Source organism: Parus major, chromosome 1, assembly GCF_001522545.3.
Source record: "Parus major isolate Abel chromosome 1, Parus_major1.1, whole genome shotgun sequence".
NCBI classification, from domain to species: Eukaryota; Metazoa; Chordata; class Aves; order Passeriformes; family Paridae; genus Parus; species Parus major.
The window spans coordinates 4,652,067-4,672,236 of NC_031768.1; the positions used below are offsets into that span (position 1 = coordinate 4,652,067).

Below are 20,170 nucleotides of genomic sequence, written 5' to 3' on the forward strand. Positions count from 1 at the left end.
TAAGAATAAGAAGAAGATAAGAAGAAGAAGAAGAAGAAGAAGAAGAAAATAAGAATAAGAATAAGAATAAGAATAAGAATAAGAATAAGAATAAGAATAAGAATAAGAATAAGAATAAGAATAAGAATAAGAATAAATACCCCTGAACCCATGTGTAGTGGTGATCATCCTGTAAACCTCAGTAGAAGGCTGCAGGACCAGCCTTAAAGGGAGACAGAAAAGGTTAATGCAAGGAAACACATTACCAACAATTATTTAGATGCTTCTGCTCTGGTCATAACCATAAAAAACACAGAATAAAAGGGGGCTGGCACAAGCCCATTCATCTCCCAGCACAGTGGGGAGGTGTAACCAGTAATAGCAGGACTAAGGAGGTTTGGCACAATATTGGTGACACTGACTCTGTTCCTCTCTTCTGGTGGTGGAACATTTCTCAAAAAAATCTGAATTCTGTGTCCACCTGCAAACACCTCAGTTTTTTGTCCCTTGGAGTGTGGGTTCTCCAGACAAGGGGAGAGGGGTTGTATAGTCTATTAAACCCTTAAACTCAAAATTAGGGGGCTGCAGAGCTTGCAAGCCTAACAGAGTGTCAGATCTAATTAGTTATTCTGAGGAAGAGCAGCATTCAGATGCTAAAATAATGTGATGAGCAGCCAGGATACCAGAGACAGAGCACGGTGCACATAACTCTTATTTCAGAGTTTCAAAGGAGTGGAATCTTTACTTAGTCAGGGTTTTTTTTGTTTGACTGCACAATGTGAACTGTCACATCCAGTGTCTTGCATAAGTTTAATATCTAGTCCATGGATCCGAGAGAACAATGAAATTAAAGGACTTTTCAGATTCTTTATAATCTGTGGCTTGGTTTAAGATTCTCCCTGTGCTAGAACTGGGTTTCTTGCCTGGTTGGCCATCTTCTCATCATTCTCTTTTATTATCCAACATGACCTACAGTTAACTGGGAATTTTGTGTGGTAAATCTTGGCTTGGGGGCTCACAATCACTCTTCAGGCTCCAATTTATTTTGTGTTTTTCTGACTTGCCATGGAAGGAAGTTGCTGTTCAGCACAGAGGAAGTGCACTGGTGTCAAACGTTGGGCATTCATACAAACAAAATTCAAACCTTGCTTTTGAGTTTGTCCTCAAATGTTTCGCTTCTGATTAACATCTTCCAAAGCTCATTTGGGTTTTTCAGGCTGTGTATTGGTTTTGGGTTCACTAATTTGAGTTTTTGACCAGCTCTGAGATGTTCTGGTCAAGTTTGAAGCCAGTGCTCCCAGCACAGGGCTCTGTGCTTGAACAGCTTGAAGAAAAAATGTGTGAACTGTCCCCAGTTATCAGAGGGCAAGGAAAGCGCCAGGTATTAAAGACAGAGTGAAAACACAACATCTGATACCTTTGTGCATCCTGAACACGGCCAGGCTGCTCTTCTGGTGGGTTCCCAGGGAGCATCTGAAGGTGTGGAGCTCCAATCCAGCCTGAAGGCAGGGAGTGTGCAATTGCTGTGCTCAGTTGTTGTGACTGTGCAAGCAAATCAAACTGATTTAAACCCACAAAGAGGACACTGATTTTGCCATCATTTTGGCTGGGATTTCTCATTTCTGGGATTTCTGGGATTTTGGATGGGATTTCTCACAGCATCATCAAGAGGCTTGGTGTCTCACCTAAGCTAATTGTCCTGAACTCCTGCTGTAGTGGAGATAGAGGCACTTCCACAGGGTTATTTATCCCTTCCCAGAGCAGGAATGCAAAATAAGGAGAATTAATCACCATTTCGGTGTGCCAGTTCCTATCCACTGATAATTTATGGGCCCTAGAAATGAATTTAGGTTAAGCATCAAACATTTTGATGTGTCAAATTAGGTAGATTGAACACTCCAAGCCTCGCTGTGAGCTCGTGCTAAGCCCTGCATCTGAGTTAGGACTAATCCACCTCATGACCACTAAGTGGGAAATCGGCTGTGGATCAAGAGCAATATGTTTGAGAAGGCCTGGCTGCAGGCTATATTAAGAAATGCAGTTTAGTCCACTACAAAGAAAGAGCTTTGCTGCCCACAGGGGGATTTCTTTTCTTTTTTTAAAGCTTGAAATACTTATTATTTTAGGTTGCGAGGAATAAATTCCTCATTTCTGAGTTGGAATGAGCTGTGAGGCAGAGGAGCTTGATTTGGTTACTTCAAGCACTCACTTGGCTTTTCTGCCCTTTCTGTCCTGATGTTTTGGTGGCTGGCATGCTGTTTTATAGACATTTACATAACGAAGGTCGTTTCTCTGAGGCAAGGTACAAGAATATATTACAATTGCAAATTCCCTTAATTGTCCTAAAGCAGGGCTCAGAGCTTAGACAATGGAAAATCCTATTGTTCAGTGGTCCTGAGGGACTGTGTGAACAGAACAGAGATGTGTGGATGTGTTGTTTCTAAAACTAGAGTGAGAAAATGATTGGTGAAAAAGGTTTATTCACTTTTGGTACACAATGGATGGCAGAAATCACCAACCAATGACATATGAGTTCACATACAGGTTTTATTTGGTAGGCTTAAACATCTTTATTATTTCTAGTGTGACTTTGCCCCTCCAGGCTTTGTAGAGGTACAGTTCAAACCAGGATAAAATTAGGAAGGTGCCTGTTATTAAAGCAATATATTTTTCCACTCTGTTTGTCAGAAAAGCTGTTTCTGTCCCTCAGATTTTCTGGAAATTAAAAGATGCCTTTTTTTCTTCCCAAGTATCTGTACCTACAATTCACTTTAACTTAAGCTTGTTTGAACTCAGTGTGGAGCTTGGGAAAGAAACCTTCATTTAAATAATCCCCATCAAGAGGGTTTTTAAAATCCAAATTATTTAAATAATCATCAAGTGATACAGATAATCCCTTTCAACTGAGAATTTACAAACTGAAACATCTACAAACCCTGTTGATAGCAGGGAGAGGAAAGTGCTCTGTACTCAAGCAGTGGGTGGGGAACACAGTGCCCTGGCTGGTTAAAGCAGAATTAGAAATACATGGCAAACACCTCCCTACTTATATTCCAGTTTGGGGAAACACCCTGCCTTTGATCTAATGTTGGTTTAGGTGAAAAGCCCCAATCATCACTGGATGAAGCAGATTGGTGCAGTCCCTTCTAGTAAAGCCAAAGATGTTTTTCTGTGAGAGTGGCTTCTCAGGAGCAAGAAAAGGGCTGAGGTGCAGAAAGTGAGTAATAGATTGAGAAGGAGCAGGCAAGAGAATTTCTTTCTGGCATATTCACACCTGTGTGTATGGAAAGGGATGATGAAAAAAACGATAAGGAAAATGTTTCCTAGCTGATGTTTTATTACATCTCCAAATGTAAACCTGGCCTTGAGCTGTTATCTGTGTGTGTGAGTGTGTTTCTCATCTTCTGCCTCTCCATAGAGTTTCTGCCAGTATTTCCCAGCTGTTCAGTTTTCTGATAGAAATCTAAAGAGCCTGCAAATGAAAGGCCTGGCAGGTCACCAGGGGATGTTTCCAGTGTCTGGGTGGGCTTCTGCAAGGTTCTTCTTTCAGCCAAAAAGTCACTGACTCTCCCTTCAGTATGCCCTGGAACCAGGTTATCCTGTTCTTCCTTTATTTATGTCCAGTTCAGAATCCAGGGAATGGCCTTTGGCCTTCCAGGTGTGACTGGGGGATCTCAGGGGCTGCAGCAAAGTCATGAATTTCCTGGGAGTGTTTTTCCTTAGTAGGAGGGTTCCTTACTCCTGCCTCAAGGGGAAAGATGTGACAGCTTGGTGCCACATCCCCTAATTTCAGCTTATGTACTGGAGAATTCCCTGGACTTCTGCATAAATTTGGGGATTTTTTAATTGATGTAGGAGGAGGTGAGATGAGGAGTGAGCCTGTAAACTTTAGAATAGGAAAATACAATGGGGATTCTTTAATGAGTCGATATACAGTCCCAAGAAATTGCTGCAATTTCTTGTCATGATTTAAGAAACAATTTGGCTGATAATACATTAAGAGAACAAATTTGAGGATTGAAATTTAAACTGCTGTTTAAAAAGTATGTTACTTGTTGAAATCATTAAGGCAATGCAGGTAAATAATACAGTAGTTTCCAGAGATGTCTTCTGTATTTCCAGCTGGATATTTCTCAGTAGGAATACATTCTACCTAAAAAAAGCACCACAAAAAAAGATGCAGAAATAGAATCCTTGTATAATTATTTAATTTTTAATAAAGGAATGCTTCATTTCTGCCTGGCAGGGAGTGTGTAAAGAGCAGGTTATGATGTCTCTGGTTTTGATTTTTAAGTGCCAAATGCTGATTTCTTTGTGGCTCAGTTTCCAGTTGCTTATAGCTTTGCCAAACTCGTGCTGCTTGAGTTGAAATTTCCTGTGTTGCCTTTTACTTCAGTAAATGCTCTGAGAAACCTTGGAGCAGTTTCAGGCCAGTGGCACTTGCAGGGCACCAGCAGCAATTTCCTGCCTCCAGAATAGCTTGTGATGAAAGAGAAGCAGTTCAAATACATTGGGAAGGGCAAATCCTGCTGGAATTACAGGGGAAGCCTGTTGTGCTTACCCAGGACCTGAGATGGGGTCTGGGTGTCCACTGATGGAGGCAGAAACAGGTTCCAACACCCAGAAACTTCCCCAAGTCTGTGTGACTTTCCTCTGAGCAAGAAAAGAGGATTACTGATGATGAAATGCAAATGAATGAAGCATTTCAGTCAAGAACCTAGAGGTGGTATTTACCTGAGGAAGTTCACTGTGAGGTTTTGGTTTTGTTTTAATTGGTGCTGATTCAGACACATCCTGAGGCATTGCTCCTACCCCAAGGAAGAGGAGGGGATGGCTTGCTTCTTTCCAGATTAATCATAATTTCTGTGGGAATGGTAAAACCAGATCCCCCCATAAATCTCCAAGAGGAAGCAGATAAAACCATCAACATATTTCTCCCTTGCTGATTCCAGTAGTAAAAATTGTGTTGACTTGAGCAAGGAGAGCTCCCTTGGTAAATTCATCAGAGACACGAGGTCACCTCTGTCCATTCATTATAAAAATGGCTTTTGTGGGCTCTGCTGCCAGGCAGGGAGGGAATTCCACCTCTGACATGGGGAGTCAGGCCAGGCAGGTGGTTCAGCTGTGAATCTGGTCAAATATCACACTGCCTCAAGTTTGATTTAATGGGAAATCCCAACATGGGAAAACGAAACACAATCTGCTTCTCAGGAGAAGCATCTGAACTCTGGAATGTAATGTGAGGTGAAATTAAGACCAAAAAGTTTTGTATCACTAGAATTTTCTGTCTCACTTTTGATTTGTTTCTGCTGTGTTCTATTTTTAGGGGGTTGGGCTGAGAAATTTGCTGAGGGGTTGTTCTGGTTCGTGATGGCATGATAATGTCAAATCCGTATTTTAAGCAGTCCTTGAAAACTTCTATTAAAATTCCCACGGGTATCAGCCCTTAAATATACATTTTTAAAGGTTGTGTCACAGTAACTTCAGGAGGAGACACAGGGAAAATGAAAGATCCACGCTGATTTCCGCTGGAAGTTGAAAGAGTTTTAGGAGAAGTGAAGAATGAGAAAGTCACAATGCTATGCTTGTCCTTGATGTAGGGGCTGAGAGTAGTGAGAAATTCCTGATATATGGCAGATATAGGACATGAAACAGGCCCTGTACTGTGAGAATACAATCCCCTCCAAGTGCATAATCTGTTTCTCGTGGAAGACATGTGGCCCAGTATAGAAGTTTTAGGTCAACTGATTCGGCTGGAGATTAGCCTCGATGTTCTGAAAGGGAAGACTGTGGTTACTTAGGGGACTTTAATTCCTCATAAAGGATTATACTGGGGCACCACACCACTGCCACGGTGTCAAATCTTTTTTTGTGGGTTTGCTAAATTACCCTTTGTAATGGAAAAGCTTATTATGTGCTTCCAGTCAAAGGAAGAGACGGGTTTGAGTTGGTAGCAACTTAAAATGCCAGTGATTAGGGTCCTAATCTAATATTCATAGTTTTGGGGCTTTTCTTTTATTTCTTCTTAAAGCATATTTCTCTACTGTATTGCAAATGACTTGCTGAGAATTTCAGGAAGAATTTCTTGCTGGAAAGGGTGGCCAAGCATTGGTGGGGGTGCTCAGGGAGGTGGTGGAGCCCCCATCCCTGGAGGTGTCCAAGGAAGGGCTGGATGTGTGCTCTGTGCTGGTTGATGGGGTGGTGATCAGTCAAAGCTTGGACCTGAGGATCCTGGAGGTCTTTTTCAAGCTGATTCTGTGTCTCTGTGATGAGTCCTGCTCTGATTTAACACCCTGTGTGGGGTACCTAAAACGGGAAAGTCCATCAGAGGGACAGGAACACGTGCAGGTCACGAGGGGGAAGGTAGTGCAGTTATTAAATGTAAAACAATCATTTGTGAAACTCTGGAAAAAGGTGACTTTAATGTTAAATCTCACAGTTGTAGGTAGGGAGAGGAAAGGTTTCAGTTTTAGGTAATGATATCTGTGTTGCCCCATGTTTGCAGATACTGAGTCTGTATTTTTGGTTGCATGTTGATGGCAGTATGTATTTTTTATCCTCCCTCAAGAGTTTTTTTACAATATTTACTGCCTAGTGCACAGTGCAAATAATTGGTGGTACATTCTAATATTTGAGTCCCTTACAGGCTTAACAGGATTGGGAGGGAGCTGGTTCTCATTACACTAAAGAGGTAAAATGAAGGACTTTGTCCCTACAGATCCTTAATTTAAATTTTATTAAATATTAAATTTAAAGTTTATTAAATATTGGCATGTCTGAAAGGCCTGATTGTTCCTTGCACTTTCCCTTCAGATGCTGCTGTGGATGGTGACATTGGTGTGAAGGACAATCTGGTTGACCTTGTGGGGCTGCCATGGATTTCTTTCTTCAAGTGATAGATTGTGCTTGCTTCCCTTTTCAGGACTTGTGCCATAAACAGTGTGGATATTCTGCTATTTTCACACCTGTGCTACCTCATGGCTTCCAAACAACTTGTTTCCTTTAGGTCCAGAGCAAGATTTTTAGTGAAAAATTACTGGCCTGTTTAAAAAAAAAAAAAAAAAGGCACTCAAGAAAATAGTTATTTAGATCCATTTAATCAGTTGCATTTTCTGCCATGAAAACAGTGGCATCAGATATTTCTAGAGAGGTTTTGTGGCTACTGCATTCCCCTGGGCTGGGATGTGCTTGGGGGAGAGGATTTGCTGTGGATTTTGGAGACCCCACAGCAGCGTGACAATGATTTTGGTGCAAAGTTTGCTCTCTTGTGGCACAGGAGGAGTGTGAGTTGAGAATGGTGACAAGAAGAAAATTTAAAGAGGATAAATAGAGATAAAAACAAACAATGAAGTCAGGAAAAAAGAGAAATCAGAAGATTACCCACAATTATTTTTTTTTTTTCTAGGAGCTTGCAGACATTGCAATTTTTTTTTTTATCATTTCCATGTTCCAGCCACAGCCTGTGCTGATGCTCAGAGGTCTGGGATAGTTTACATGTGGGATGTACATATCCCTGCATATCCACCAGTGTGGCAAAATGGAGTGCCAAATCCTCTGCATGTAAATGGATTTTCCACCCTTCTGTTTTGGTTTTAACTGAACCACATAAACATTGTCAACATATGAGATGGGTTTTTGACACCTTACTTAGCATTTCTTTAATAATTAAATGGTTTAGCTAGAAGCATTGGCAATTAAAATAAAGTAAGCAAGCAAAAAAACCAAAAAATAACAAAAGGGAAAGAGATCCTGAAAAAATTAAATGCTGGTCAGGGCTTTCTCCACCTTCCTTACACAGTTTTTATGCCTTTACATGGAAATTCTCCAGGGCAAGGTAGATGCAACTGGTCCAAATCTGGAATTCTCATTGGAGCACAGTTTGCTTACACTTAGAGTAACACGGAGTTAAGGCTTTTAATAAAGGTTTACTGGCAAATATAATTAACTCAGAAATAAATTGAAATGCTTGAAGGAGGCGGTGTTGTCACTTTAAAACATCCTTGCCTGAGGATGTAATTATGGTGGCACAAAGTTTTGAAATGGATTAATCTAAATTAGAAAAAAAAACCCTGCATGTTCTTAATCTGGAATAAGTGTTTCCCTAGAAATTGTTTTTACAGTTATTGTGGTCAGTCTTCCTGTCTAGAAAAGTTAGTTTAGAGTTCCTCTGGTAGGAGAGTTCTTGTGGCAAGAGAATGAAGAGGTTTTTTGTATCTCCTTTTGCTGAGTTTCTTGTCATACAAGACATTTTTTCCATTTCTTTCATGGAAAAAGGCAAAGGTCTTTGAGATCTTGGCTGTTGCTCTCTCTAAGAAGTTTTGGTGAGAGGGCAGAATTTTGGCAGTGAAACTGCAGTGATTGGAGGGCAGGACAAGACTGTTAGCTGTGGGATATTGGATATTTTATCAGCATCCTGTACAATGCTCAGAGGAGACACTCAGGGAATGGCAGCAAGGCTCCATAGCCCTGTTTAAAAATCATCCTGCAGTGATCCAAGAGTGTGAGACCCTGTAATACCATTTGTATCGTGGCAGGAAGCTGCTGCTCCCACTCACAATTTGACTTTTGATAGTTATTTTTGCTGGTTACTGGAGTGTGCTGATGCTGGCATCAACCTCTCAGGAGCTGGCTGTTCACAGCACCCGTTTGTCATCAGCATTCAGTGGGAAGGAACTTCCATCACTCCCCAGATGTGATTAAGGGTTCACTGAACTTGTCTTTCTCCTTCCAGGTTATAAGACCCTTTTGAAAGGAATTTCAGGGAAGTTCAGCAGTGGAGAACTCGTTGCAATTATGGGACCTTCAGGAGCTGGGAAGTCAACGCTTATGAATATTCTGGCAGGATACAGGTCAGTACCAATGAGGATCCCAAGTTAAGATCACCAACCCTGAGGGCTCCTTGGAGACAACAGCAGAAGAAATCTTAGCCTAGAGTTTGTAAGAAACAGGCAAATTCATAGATTTTGAATTAAATTCTTATTACTAATCTCTTTTTTTCCCCTCTGTGTCCCATTTTGGTCACTTGGGATTTATCTCTTAAGGGGTCTGATCCAAAAATAAGAAGAAATTTAAAATCAAAAAACATGTATATGAAGAAAATCTTCTTTTTTGGCTGTGTAACAAATCTGACTCAGTGTCTTATGTTTGTGATGTTTTTTAAATCACATAAACACTTGAAAAATCTACTCTTTTTAGTCACCACTTCAAAATGTTGATGTCTTCTTCACCAAAATGCAGTTACTTTTATCTTTCTAAACCCCCTCTTGTATGGCCATACAAGGTGTCTCTGCCTTGTCATTTGGGGCATAAGGAGCAGGGCAGAGAAACCTAAAATAACACCAACTTTAATTTCTTGATATTTTTTTCAGTTATTTTTTTCAGATATACGACAGCACACATTTTGAGTAAAATTTTCAGCATCTCGGCATGAAGCTTTATGTGAAAGAAAGCGTAATCAGGAAATAATTTAATTTCTATCCAGTCTACCAAATTTATTTCATAGTGGCAATAAGTCCCTAAGACCTCCACGTGCTCAGTCATGTGGCAGCCCAAGTGAGGGCTGAGATTCACCTCTGTTTTGATGTTTGGTTTCAGAGAGACGGGGATGAAAGGAGAAATCCTCATCAACGGGCAGCCCCGCGACCTGCGCTCCTTCCGCAAAGTCTCCTGCTACATCATGCAGGATGACATGCTCCTCCCTCACCTCACTGTCCAGGAAGCTATGATGGTGAGCTTTGTTCCTTCCTCTCATTTGTCTGAGCAGGAGAAAATGGAAGGTGGTTTTTGTTGTGCCCTTGGTTTTACCCCTGGCAGTGCCGCACGGTGTTATCCCTGCCTGATCCCGCTCCATCAAAGTTCTTGGAGTTTGGTGATGCCTTGGATTCCATTTCAGGCTCATCCTTCTAGGAATTCTTTGGCTTTATAATTTCCAGTTTGTGCCCAGCATTATGATTTGGAAGGAGATCTAAGTGTCTGCTCCTTAGATCTCCTAGAGAACAGAACCTGAAATTCTTCACAAATGAGCCTTTGTAGGGACCATCTGTTTGCTTGGGTGGTGGATGAGTAACCTCATCTCTCTTTTTCTCCTCATCTTTCATCTTCTGACTGAAAATTGTTATTTACACTTCAGTGTGATCTCTCTGCCACTTCTACTCTTTTGTGCCTTTTTAAAAATAAAGGCATTTTACAAAATCTCATTTCTTCATGGGAAAAAAAGCAACCAGGAACAGAGTAAGTCCAAGATGTACAGGCAGTGTAAATTCTTCTCATTGTTTTGCATGGCATTAGGAAGTTTATGAATTGTCAACTTGACCAGTTAGTCTGGAAGTGTCTGTAGCTCAGCTTGAGAAATGAGCCAGTTTTTCTCAGAAATTGTTATCAAAAATAAAGCTTGGGTTGCTCACACTGTGCCAGCTCAATTCACAAATTTTAAGGCCAGAAGAAATCATTCCAGTTCTTATGTGGCTAATTTTTTGTGAAGGCTCTGTTCTGTGGAGAAGTTTTTCTTCTCTTTTGTTTACTTGAGTGTTTTAATCAGAATCCCATGGGACCACTTTTGCAGAATTGGGCCCAGATTATACTTGCTGTCTAAAATTAATCAATCAAGGCTCTGCCAAAAAATAATTACTTAACAGTTTAATTGCTTTTAATAAAGGTTAATCATGATGTTTTGTGGAGCTGCCTCTCAGGACAGCAGATGACATCTTTTCACAAGATTATTTATTTCTGCTCTCACTTGTTTGCATCCTGGAGAATGGCAGAGTTCATTTATCTTTACAGTGTGAATGAAGCACAAATAAACTGTGTCTTTAGAATTGCCTGGGAAGTTTTTGGGTGTGCAAAATATGTCACTCTCCCATCTTCCTGTAAAGCTCTTTGTTTTGCAGAATGGCCTTTTTTTTCTAATACACTTTTTGTTGGGTGCTTTGCCTAAGTCAAATTAGACTCAGTTATTTACTGCACAGAAAAATGTGATGCTTGTGGCTGGAACATTGTTGTTCAAATTTAGGTTTTCTGACTGGGTTGAGAGAAGTTGTTTAAATGGTACCTTGGAGTGTTGTGCCTGAGACATCTACTCTAAAATCAAAATCCATTGTTTTACATTCCAGGTATCTGCTCATCTGAAACTTCAAGAGAAGGATGAAGGGAGGAGAGAAATGGTATGTACACTGCCCATCAAACTAGAATTTGGGGGATGCCAAGAAGTTGGCTCTGTAAAGCAGACATTTTTTACCTAATACTGAGCAGAATTAATACAGAATAAATACAGAATAAATCATAACCTCTGGGCTGACAAATGTCATTAGGAGGGAATATTCACTGCAGTCTCCATGAAAGGTACTTTCAGTACGAGACTGGAAAATTTTAAAAGATTTACTGAAGCAAATTTCACAGGTTTTGCAGGATTCCTGTCCATGCACCTTAGCACCTTGGATTCTCCTGTGTCTGAGGGCTCAGGAGAGTGAGATAAATCACCCAGCTGGGCCTGCACTAGGAACTGTGCTCCTCTAACCCATCCCTGGGGAAAAGCACCTCTTTTCCTCAAATATGACAACTGTGGCAACTTCCTAGGTAGAGCAGCTGTTTTTGTGACTGTCCTTTGTCTGTTTCCAAATTGGAGCAATTGGCATTTCTTCAGACTCAAAAGAATCCTTGAAAATCAGAAAGGGAAGTTTACAGGAATCAGCTTATGTTTGGTAAACACAGCTTGCTTTTTTATTGGAAAAGAAATTGATATAGAAACAGCTGTTAACTTAGCTGTACTTCAGAAGCCTTAGCTCATTTACACTCTAGTGAAGTTAGGCCAAGCAAGTTAATTCACTTGTTCACACTGTCACTGTAATTACAAGCAGCTCTTTGAGTTAAAAACTGTGCTGTGTTTATTCAACACATGTTAGAAGAATTTTCTGGTTAGCGTTACTGGCCTGAGCAGGAGAAGATAATTCATTTTATTGTTGTAAATTGGAGTGTAAATGTTTATCATAGATAAATGTTATGAATTTATACACTTGTGCTAGCAGGATTGCAGACTCTTGTTTAAAGCAGGGACAAGTGAAAATCCTCCAGTGAACCACAGTTTATGTTTCTAGCTGTCCTTGCTTGTGCTTCCTGAGTCCTGTTTACCCTCCCCAGAGATAAAGTGAATGGGGGAATTGGTTTTTTTTCTCTGAGAATCAAGGCTTAGTGGGTTTTGCTATTTTTTTATTCCCTCCTATTGGGAAAGGGAACTCCTGGAAATCAAAATCAGGACAAGCAAAGGGTCAGGCCCTGGTTGGTCTCACCAACTTTCACCAGGTCAGGCACTCTTTCTGGAAAACTCTCCATCCATGCAGTTGATATTTGAAAAATGGTCAGCTCTGTTTCCTCAACTTCAGTGAAGTATTAAATGTCTGGGCTGCTTTCTACCTCTGAAGTGGTGGAAGTTTTTAATTGCACGAGCAGTGTAGCTCATGGATTCACTCATTTTTGTGTCCATGCTTTTACTGAGGCCAGAGAGCTATTTCCCTATTATAGGACTACCAGACCAGACCTACAGCCACTGAAACAGAAAAAATCATAGTTCCTGGGATTGTTCTCCTTTTGCTCCCAAAACCCTGGGAGGAGCTGTGCCCTTCCCGAGGCTGTGCCCTGAGGAAATCCCAAATATCTGAGCTCTGAGGGGAGTGAAAACACTTCAAATCAATGGCTGCACTTGAAAGAGGAGACCGTGGAGAACAGAAGAGATAAAGCAGGTCACTGCTCTACAGAAACCACTGGGTTTTGTTACAGAGTTCCTTGCAGAGACAACCCCAGAGTTCTGTTGAAAGAAGCTGCTTGGTTTCACTGTGTAAGAGCCCCTCACATGCTGCAGAGCTCTTCTGATGTAAGTGCCACATCCATAAATACACAGCTACAGAAGAACTGGTTTCCACTCCTTTTTCACCTCTTTACTGAGTGAGGTCATGTAGGACAAACAAGCAGAATTTGGGTCAAAGCAGTAAATGGTACTGAGTCTAATAAATGTTACATTAGATGGAAAAAAGGCTTCACGTGTGTGGGTGATGAAATAAAGTCGTGAGCTGGTTCGCAACCTCCATGAAAATCAGTGCAGAGGCTGGAGGGGTTTTTAATGCTCATTTTATGTGGAATGTTCTGTTCCCTCCAGGTGAAGGAAATCCTGACAGCCCTGGGTTTGCTGACGTGTGCCAACACGAGGACTGGGAGTCTTTCTGGAGGCCAGAGGAAGCGTCTTGCCATTGCTTTGGAGCTGGTGAACAACCCTCCTGTCATGTTCTTCGATGAACCAACCAGGTACTTCTGGGCCAAAAATTAAAGCTAGACAAATATGGTTTTGCACAGTAGAACACAGCTACAGAAAAGTTATTCATCTCCAAATCCTTGGGAAAGGCTCATTTGGTGTTGCCTGCAAGCACTGAAAGAGGCCAAGAAATAATTTGATTGGAGTTCTTGGTGCCTTGGGTCACTGTTGCAACTGCTGGACTGTGGGGCTGTAAATAATACTTAAAGCAGACACAAACTGCAGGAGGAGGGAGAAGAGAGAGAAAAATATTGTGGCATGGGTTTTCTTTTTTGAGCGCAGACAGCTTGAATATAAACATTTTAAAATGTGACTTTTGGTAATGAATGTGATCAATCTGGGAAGAGGCTGGGAAAGCCATGAATATGTATCTATTCATTAGAGTTGGGAGCATTTAAATCTGCAGCCCTAAAATGTAAAAGTCCCTTAAGGCAGCTTTGAGAATACTCTTTTTCATTCTCAGGCATGCTTCCAACTTAATTAAAAGCCTGATGGAGAAACACAAGCATAAGGTTGGCATATGATAAAATGAAACTGCTACAGAGAAAACTTGTAAAAGGATAATAATGGGAGACCAAGTAGCAAATGCATGTGCTAGTTTTGAGTGGTGCCTGTGGATAACAAACTTATTTGGTTTTATTTTCCAGTGGCTTGGACAGTGCATCATGTTTCCAGGTGGTCTCTCTGATGAAGGCTTTGGCCCAGGGTGGCAGGTCCATCATCTGCACCATTCACCAGCCCAGTGCAAAGCTGTTCGAGCTCTTTGACCAGGTACTGCTCTCAGACTTTCTCCTCATGGGTAGTTTAGGGTGGTTATGCTTTCAAGGCTACACTCTTCAATCTAAAAACATGACTGAGCTGTCTAGTTGACAGCTACAAATCATATAAAGAAATTAAATAAATAGCAGCAAAATACACTTTTTGATTATGGGTTTTTTTTTTTCCCTTCTTCTCTGCCTGTTTCCTTTATTTACCTGTAGTGTTTGTGAAGAATCTTGCTGTTAGGTTTGTGAAATCATGGCTGTTGCACTGGTGATTGTCACACCTTCACCCAGCGCTGCTCCTGTGCTCAGGGCTGTCACTGAAGTGAATTACAGCAATATAAAAGCAGGAGGGCTGCAGTGCCAATGCCTGCAATGTTGCAAGTGTATGTTCTCATCCTAGATACACAGGTGTAGATTGAGAAGAGTTAATTCACATGAAATGATAATAATCGAATTTAGTATTGAAAATTAATTGAAATTAAGTCAGTTGGAGAGCTTTTCTCCAAGCTAACAATGGCATGTGGACCATGTGTGTATAGATTAGATAAAAATGTATTTTAGTCTTGTTAGAGGACTTAGATTAGTCCTGTGGGAGCTGAGAGAAAACCTCCACCACCACAGGTGAACAAACTCTTGCAGATTGCCAGTCTGGCAGGGAGGTTTATTTAAAGTCAATATCGTGGCTAAAAGTGAGAGTGATTGAGCTGTTTGCTGTTGCTGTGCTGTCCCAGCTCTCCTTCCCTTCCTGCCTTCACCAGCCTCATCTCCCAGCCCAAAATAGCCATAATGTGTGGAAATTAGATGGCTTGGCTCTCCAGCTCCTTGCCTATTTTCAGCATGTGCCAAAGGCTGGAATTAGTGTGTTTCTGTGTTAATGTGTTTGAAGCCCTGCAGGCAACGTGTGCAGAATTCAAACTCCAGGCATTAAATTTTCCCTTAGCTGTAATTCCGTGCAAAGTTAATTTCAAGTGGTGACAGATCTTCCCAAGGTGCTCTTCTCACAGGGACAAGGAGATGTTATTAGGCAACAGGTTCAAATATTTTGATGCTATTTCGCTTTTTTCTTTATTTCTTTTTCTTCTATTTTCTTTTTTTTTTTTTTTCCCCTTTTCTTCTTGTTTTCCAGCTCTATGTTCTAAGTCAAGGTCAGTGCATTTACCGTGGGAAGGTAACAAACCTTGTCCCTTACCTGAGAGATTTGGGGCTGAATTGTCCAACCTACCACAACCCAGCAGATTTTGGTAAGGACAGCTTGAATTTCATTTATTTTGTATTTTATCATCACCTTCAGGGTAAAGGGAGCCATGGCATGATTTATACTTCTGTACATATATTCTTATATGCTTTGTTCATATATGAAACAAAATTCAAAATAAAATTAGTCAGATTTTTTTTTTCCCTGAGTAATTTGAATGCCATCTAGTGGTGCAATTTAGTTAATATTTCACTCTCTTAGAAGTCCAGGTTCAGGAAATTAAAGATAAAGCATAATCTTTAGTGTTTCATAGTAACTAATATTAGTGTCTTTTTTAATTGGCTCCAGTATTTTGCATTTTTTTTTTAATCTTGAGCAGTACCACTGTGGTTAGAGCATTGAGGGTTTTTTCAGTGTTGTTTCTTAATGAAAAAAGAATGGAAAGTGCCATAAAAGTAGACTTGTCATTTTTTGTTACCTGTATTCATTGCCTTTCCTCTGAGCTGTTTCATTGAACATCCAGGATAAAGAGAGCTCTCTGAAGATTTATGGACAGATGCATTTAAATGTTAATTATATAGACACGAATTTGCACATGTTTAAAAAATAAAAAAACTACTGAAAAAAAACTAAAACTACTAAAAAAAAATACCTGTTTTTGCCAGTGCTGCAGCATCAAGGGGATTTAATACCAAGGCTTGTAGGTGGTGAGCAGTGCAAAGCAGTGACTTGGACCTTTGCAATGTAACTCAAACTCTCTGTTGTTGTAGTTATGGAAGTGGCCTCTGGTGAGTACGGGGACCAGAACAGCCGCCTGGTCAGGGCTGTGAGGGAGAGGATTTGTGACACAGACTACAAGAGAGATGTGGCTGGGGAGCACGAGATGAACCCCTTCCTCTGGCACAGGCCCTCTGAAGAGGTATTTTGGGCACCTCAGCTCATGGGGCTGCAGGGGAGGGGGGAAATTCAAACCCTTGGCTGGTGGAGGAGTCTCTGGGCACACTCAGCTGATGTGAGTGGGCTTTTGTGAATGAAAACCACAGCAGATACTGTGAAGGGAGCAGTTTATTCTGTGGTGTGTTTCTGCAGGACTCCTCCTCCACAGAAGGCTGCCACAGCTTCTCTGCCAGCTGCCTAACCCAGTTCTGCATCCTCTTCAAAAGAACTTTCCTCACCATCATGAGGGACTCGGTAAGAATGGCTTTATAAAGTTCAGCTGGGTGTGGGGAAGTGTAATACACCTCAAAGGTCCTGTCCAGCAGCCCATCCATGAATTATCACAGAATTTCAAAGGGGAAAGGCTGATCTTTCAGTCTTGCTGTTAACTCTGCCATCTTCATTGTGAAGGACAGCTTTCTACACAGCACTCAGAAGTACCTGGCCTAAAAACCCAGAGTTTAAACCCCCTCTGTGCTGGCAGGTCCCTTATACAGTTATTAATCCTACTGAAAAGTGAGTGGGAAGTTTTAGTGCTCTGTCACAAAATGAGGTTTTCCAGAAAATTCAAAAAATAATTTCAGTGTGATATAAAGTTACTACTTAAAGTCTTCATTTTTGGAAATAGAAAATTGGTAGATAAAAAGTTTGCTTCTTTGCCATAACTTGTTCTCCCTTCCTGCTTTTTATAAGTGCATTTGTCAACAAGGATTAATTAAGTTAATGAATTAAGATCAGGAGAAACTGTAGCTGATTTGCTGATGTATAGATTGAAAGACAATGATGTTTTTAATATATTTTTTTTCCTGCTCGACTCCAAAGGCTTGCATTTGTTCCCAATGTTATTATTTCTTTTGTTCTTCCAAGCCTCTTGTGGGAATACTGTGTAGCAGAGAAGGCACAGAAAGCTAATTTATTCCTGGTGAAGTTACTTTGGTCTATACAAGCCTGAAATGCTTTTCCTACTTCTCTTCTGCTCTGGGGAAATTTATCTTTTTAGTCAGAAAGTCTCTTTCCCCTGATGAATAAGAGGCAGTGGATCCATGATATTGTCAGAGAGTGAGATTTCAGGTTGCATCATTTGCAGTTCCTGTATTACCTGGAAGAAATTTCTGTGGGAAACTTATAATTTTTCTTACCCAGTAGCAAATGAACATTTCTCATGGCAGGGCATTGGACTAGATGATCTTTAAGGCCCCTTCCAACCCCAACCATTCAATGATTTCTATGTAAGATTTTCTGGACATGAGTGCTCCTTTCCTGCAATCTGATTTCAGCCACACTGAGATTATCTTTGAGCCCAGACTTTGCACTAAATGCCTCTTTGCTTACCCCAGGTCCTGACACACTTGCGGATCACCTCACACATTGGCATTGGGCTGCTCATTGGATTGCTCTACTTGGGCATTGGCAATGAAGCCAAGAAAGTCCTCAGCAACTCGGGATTCCTCTTTTTTTCCATGTTGTTCCTCATGTTTGCTGCGCTCATGCCGACTGTCCTCACCTGTGAGTGCTGGGCACTGTGTCACAGCACAGGGGAGGGGGCTGCAGGGAGGTGGGAGGCTCTTGGAATGTCTCTGGTTTTTTATAAGATAGCATTTGGCTTGTGATTCTATTTCTAAGACAGGTGGGGGGATAAATCTTGCAGCCACAGAAGCAGTGCTGTGCCAGCAGAAACAGCCTTGGCCACTGGCATTTCTCCCTCCCCACTTTTTCCTGTCTTTTTCAGCACAGACAGTTCAGTGTTACAGTCCTGGACTGGAATTTTCTCCTTATCCCAGTGCATCTTAGCCATGCCCTGAGCTCATGGATGGATTTAGGGAGGATGGAATAATTTCTGTGGGGCTTCCAAGTTATGACTCCTGCATAAAATCAGGTTGTTCATGTGGTGTCAGAAGGAAACTCCTGCAGAATGTTGTGTACTTGCTTTGGGAGTGCTGGTACTTTGGATTCCCTGTTGGACCAAAAGGAATAGCCAAGTTCTTTAAGTCTGGACACCACTTTTAATTGAAAAATCCTCTTTAAGGGGGGTTCAGATCATCTGAGAAGACTGGTCCATAGTCTCAACAGGGAGCGGTTCTAGGGGCTGACCTCTCAGATTTCATTACAAATCACTGAAACTTTTGCTGCTCTGTCAAAGACCTGAGAGTTCCAGTCCCACCCTGGGACTGCAGCAGTGCAGGATGAGATATGGGTGAGCTGTGTTGTTGTTGTTGTGTGCAGCAGTATTGCACCCTCCAGCCTAACTGAATAACCTGTGTTCCCTGCAGTTCCCCTCGAGATGGGAGTATTTCTCAGAGAGCATCTGAACTACTGGTACAGCCTGAAAGCCTATTACCTCGCCAAAACCATGGCTGATGTTCCTTTTCAGGTACATGCTTGACTCTTCAATGAAATAGAACCATTTAAGTTCATGAATGACAATCCCACTTGCCAAGAAGATTAGTACTGGTGTTGTATCCATTGGAATACTGGGGAAAATGCCCATCTGTGTCTGGTGAAGCTTCAGGGATGAATCAGAAGCACCCTGAGAGTGCAGGACTTCATAAAAGCTGAGACCTGACCCAACACTCTTTTAATAAACACATGACCAGCTTTGCTTATTTGCAGGAGGGGAGCTGTGAAGGGGTGGGAGTGGAGTTTCCAAATGCCCAAGTAGAAAGACAAATATCACATGCCTGTCATGTAATGGAAAGGCTGAGAGCTGTGGATCAATTAGAACCCCAGCAGGATTTTGTCTTGCCCAGAGCAGCAGTGAATGCCTGGCTGTCAGGGGCTAACTCCCAGTGTGTGTCCTTGCAGATCATGTTCCCTGTGGCTTACTGCAGCATCGTGTACTGGATGACTTCCCAGCCCTCCGACGCGCTCCGCTTCGTCCTCTTCGCAGCCCTGGGCACCATGACATCCCTGGTGGCTCAGTCCCTGGGCCTGCTCATAGGTGCAGCCTCCACATCCCTCCAGGTACTGGTGGAGTTTGGTGGTCTCTGCTCCCTGTCACTGCTGCTGTGTCCCCAGGATGGTTGCTGAGAGCAGGCAGGCAGGAGGTTTCTTGCTGTAGTAGAGCTCTTGATGCTCCCCACTCACACTGGGGCACAGACGAGCCCTGGCTGTGAGGCTCTGAAGTTCCTGCCCCACCTGAAGGGGCTGTGCCTGCCCCTGCTTGGGTGGATTGTCACTTGTTGTTCACCCCAGACTGAGCAGGTCCTGGAAACTGCAGGACTGGTGTGCTTCTGCATCCCCACAAACTGGAAATTTTCCACAATAGGAGAAGGTTCTTCCATGCACACCCAAAAAAGCTGTAGAAGGAAAGGTAGGAAAAGGCTTGCCCAAAACCCCAGATTTCTGGAAAGGGAGGGAGAGTGGCAGCTGTTGGCATGACTGGAAGCTGGCTGTGTAACTGCTGGCAGGAGATGTGCTGAGGTGACCATTCCACAGCAGAACAGATGATTCTGACCTCAATATGCCTGGATGCTGTCAAGATTTCTGCAGTAGAACACCTGATTCCCTCTCTGTGCCAGCCTGTGGAGACCAGCATAGCCTCACTGTGTGGTTCCTGTGCTTCTGCTCTCCCCTCACAAGAAAAAGAAAAATCAGCAATTTTCTAGTAATTCAAAATGTGATAGTTTGGGGGAGCAGAATTATTCCTAAGAGTAACAGAAGAGCAAGTTAATTTTTACTTTTTGTCTATCTTTCTGACAAGAGACACTTTATTTCTTCTCTTCACAGGTGGCAACTTTTGTGGGCCCAGTTACTGCCATCCCAGTCCTTCTGTTCTCTGGGTTTTTTGTCAGCTTTGATACCATCCCAACATACCTCCAATGGATGTCCTACATTTCCTATGTCAGGTACTGCTGGGGAGGCCTTCACCCTCCCATCTGGAAATGCTGTTCGTTTGCCTTTGCTTGGTTATTTTATTTTATTTTATTTTATTTTATTTTATTTTATTTTATTTTATTTTATTTTATTTTATTTTATTTTATTTTATTTTATTTTGTTTTG

General features: G+C 41.8%; 1 protein-coding gene across 2 annotated transcripts in view; it reads left to right on the forward strand.

The window, feature by feature from the left end:
- ABCG1 (ATP binding cassette subfamily G member 1) overlaps window positions 1–20,170 on the forward strand; it is a 54,341-nt gene that overhangs the window by 25,285 nt on the left and 8,886 nt on the right. For both annotated transcript variants that reach the window (XM_015644035.3, XM_015644043.3), the window contains exons 3-14: window positions 8,711–8,828; window positions 9,574–9,706; window positions 11,088–11,138; window positions 13,124–13,269; window positions 13,924–14,047; window positions 15,167–15,281; window positions 16,006–16,154; window positions 16,325–16,426; window positions 17,509–17,677; window positions 18,442–18,542; window positions 18,974–19,132; window positions 19,898–20,016. In XM_015644035.3, the coding sequence (XP_015499521.1) occupies window positions 8,711–8,828; window positions 9,574–9,706; window positions 11,088–11,138; window positions 13,124–13,269; window positions 13,924–14,047; window positions 15,167–15,281; window positions 16,006–16,154; window positions 16,325–16,426; window positions 17,509–17,677; window positions 18,442–18,542; window positions 18,974–19,132; window positions 19,898–20,016 (1,486 nt within the window). The remainder of the gene's footprint in view (window positions 1–8,710; window positions 8,829–9,573; window positions 9,707–11,087; window positions 11,139–13,123; window positions 13,270–13,923; window positions 14,048–15,166; window positions 15,282–16,005; window positions 16,155–16,324; window positions 16,427–17,508; window positions 17,678–18,441; window positions 18,543–18,973; window positions 19,133–19,897; window positions 20,017–20,170) is intronic.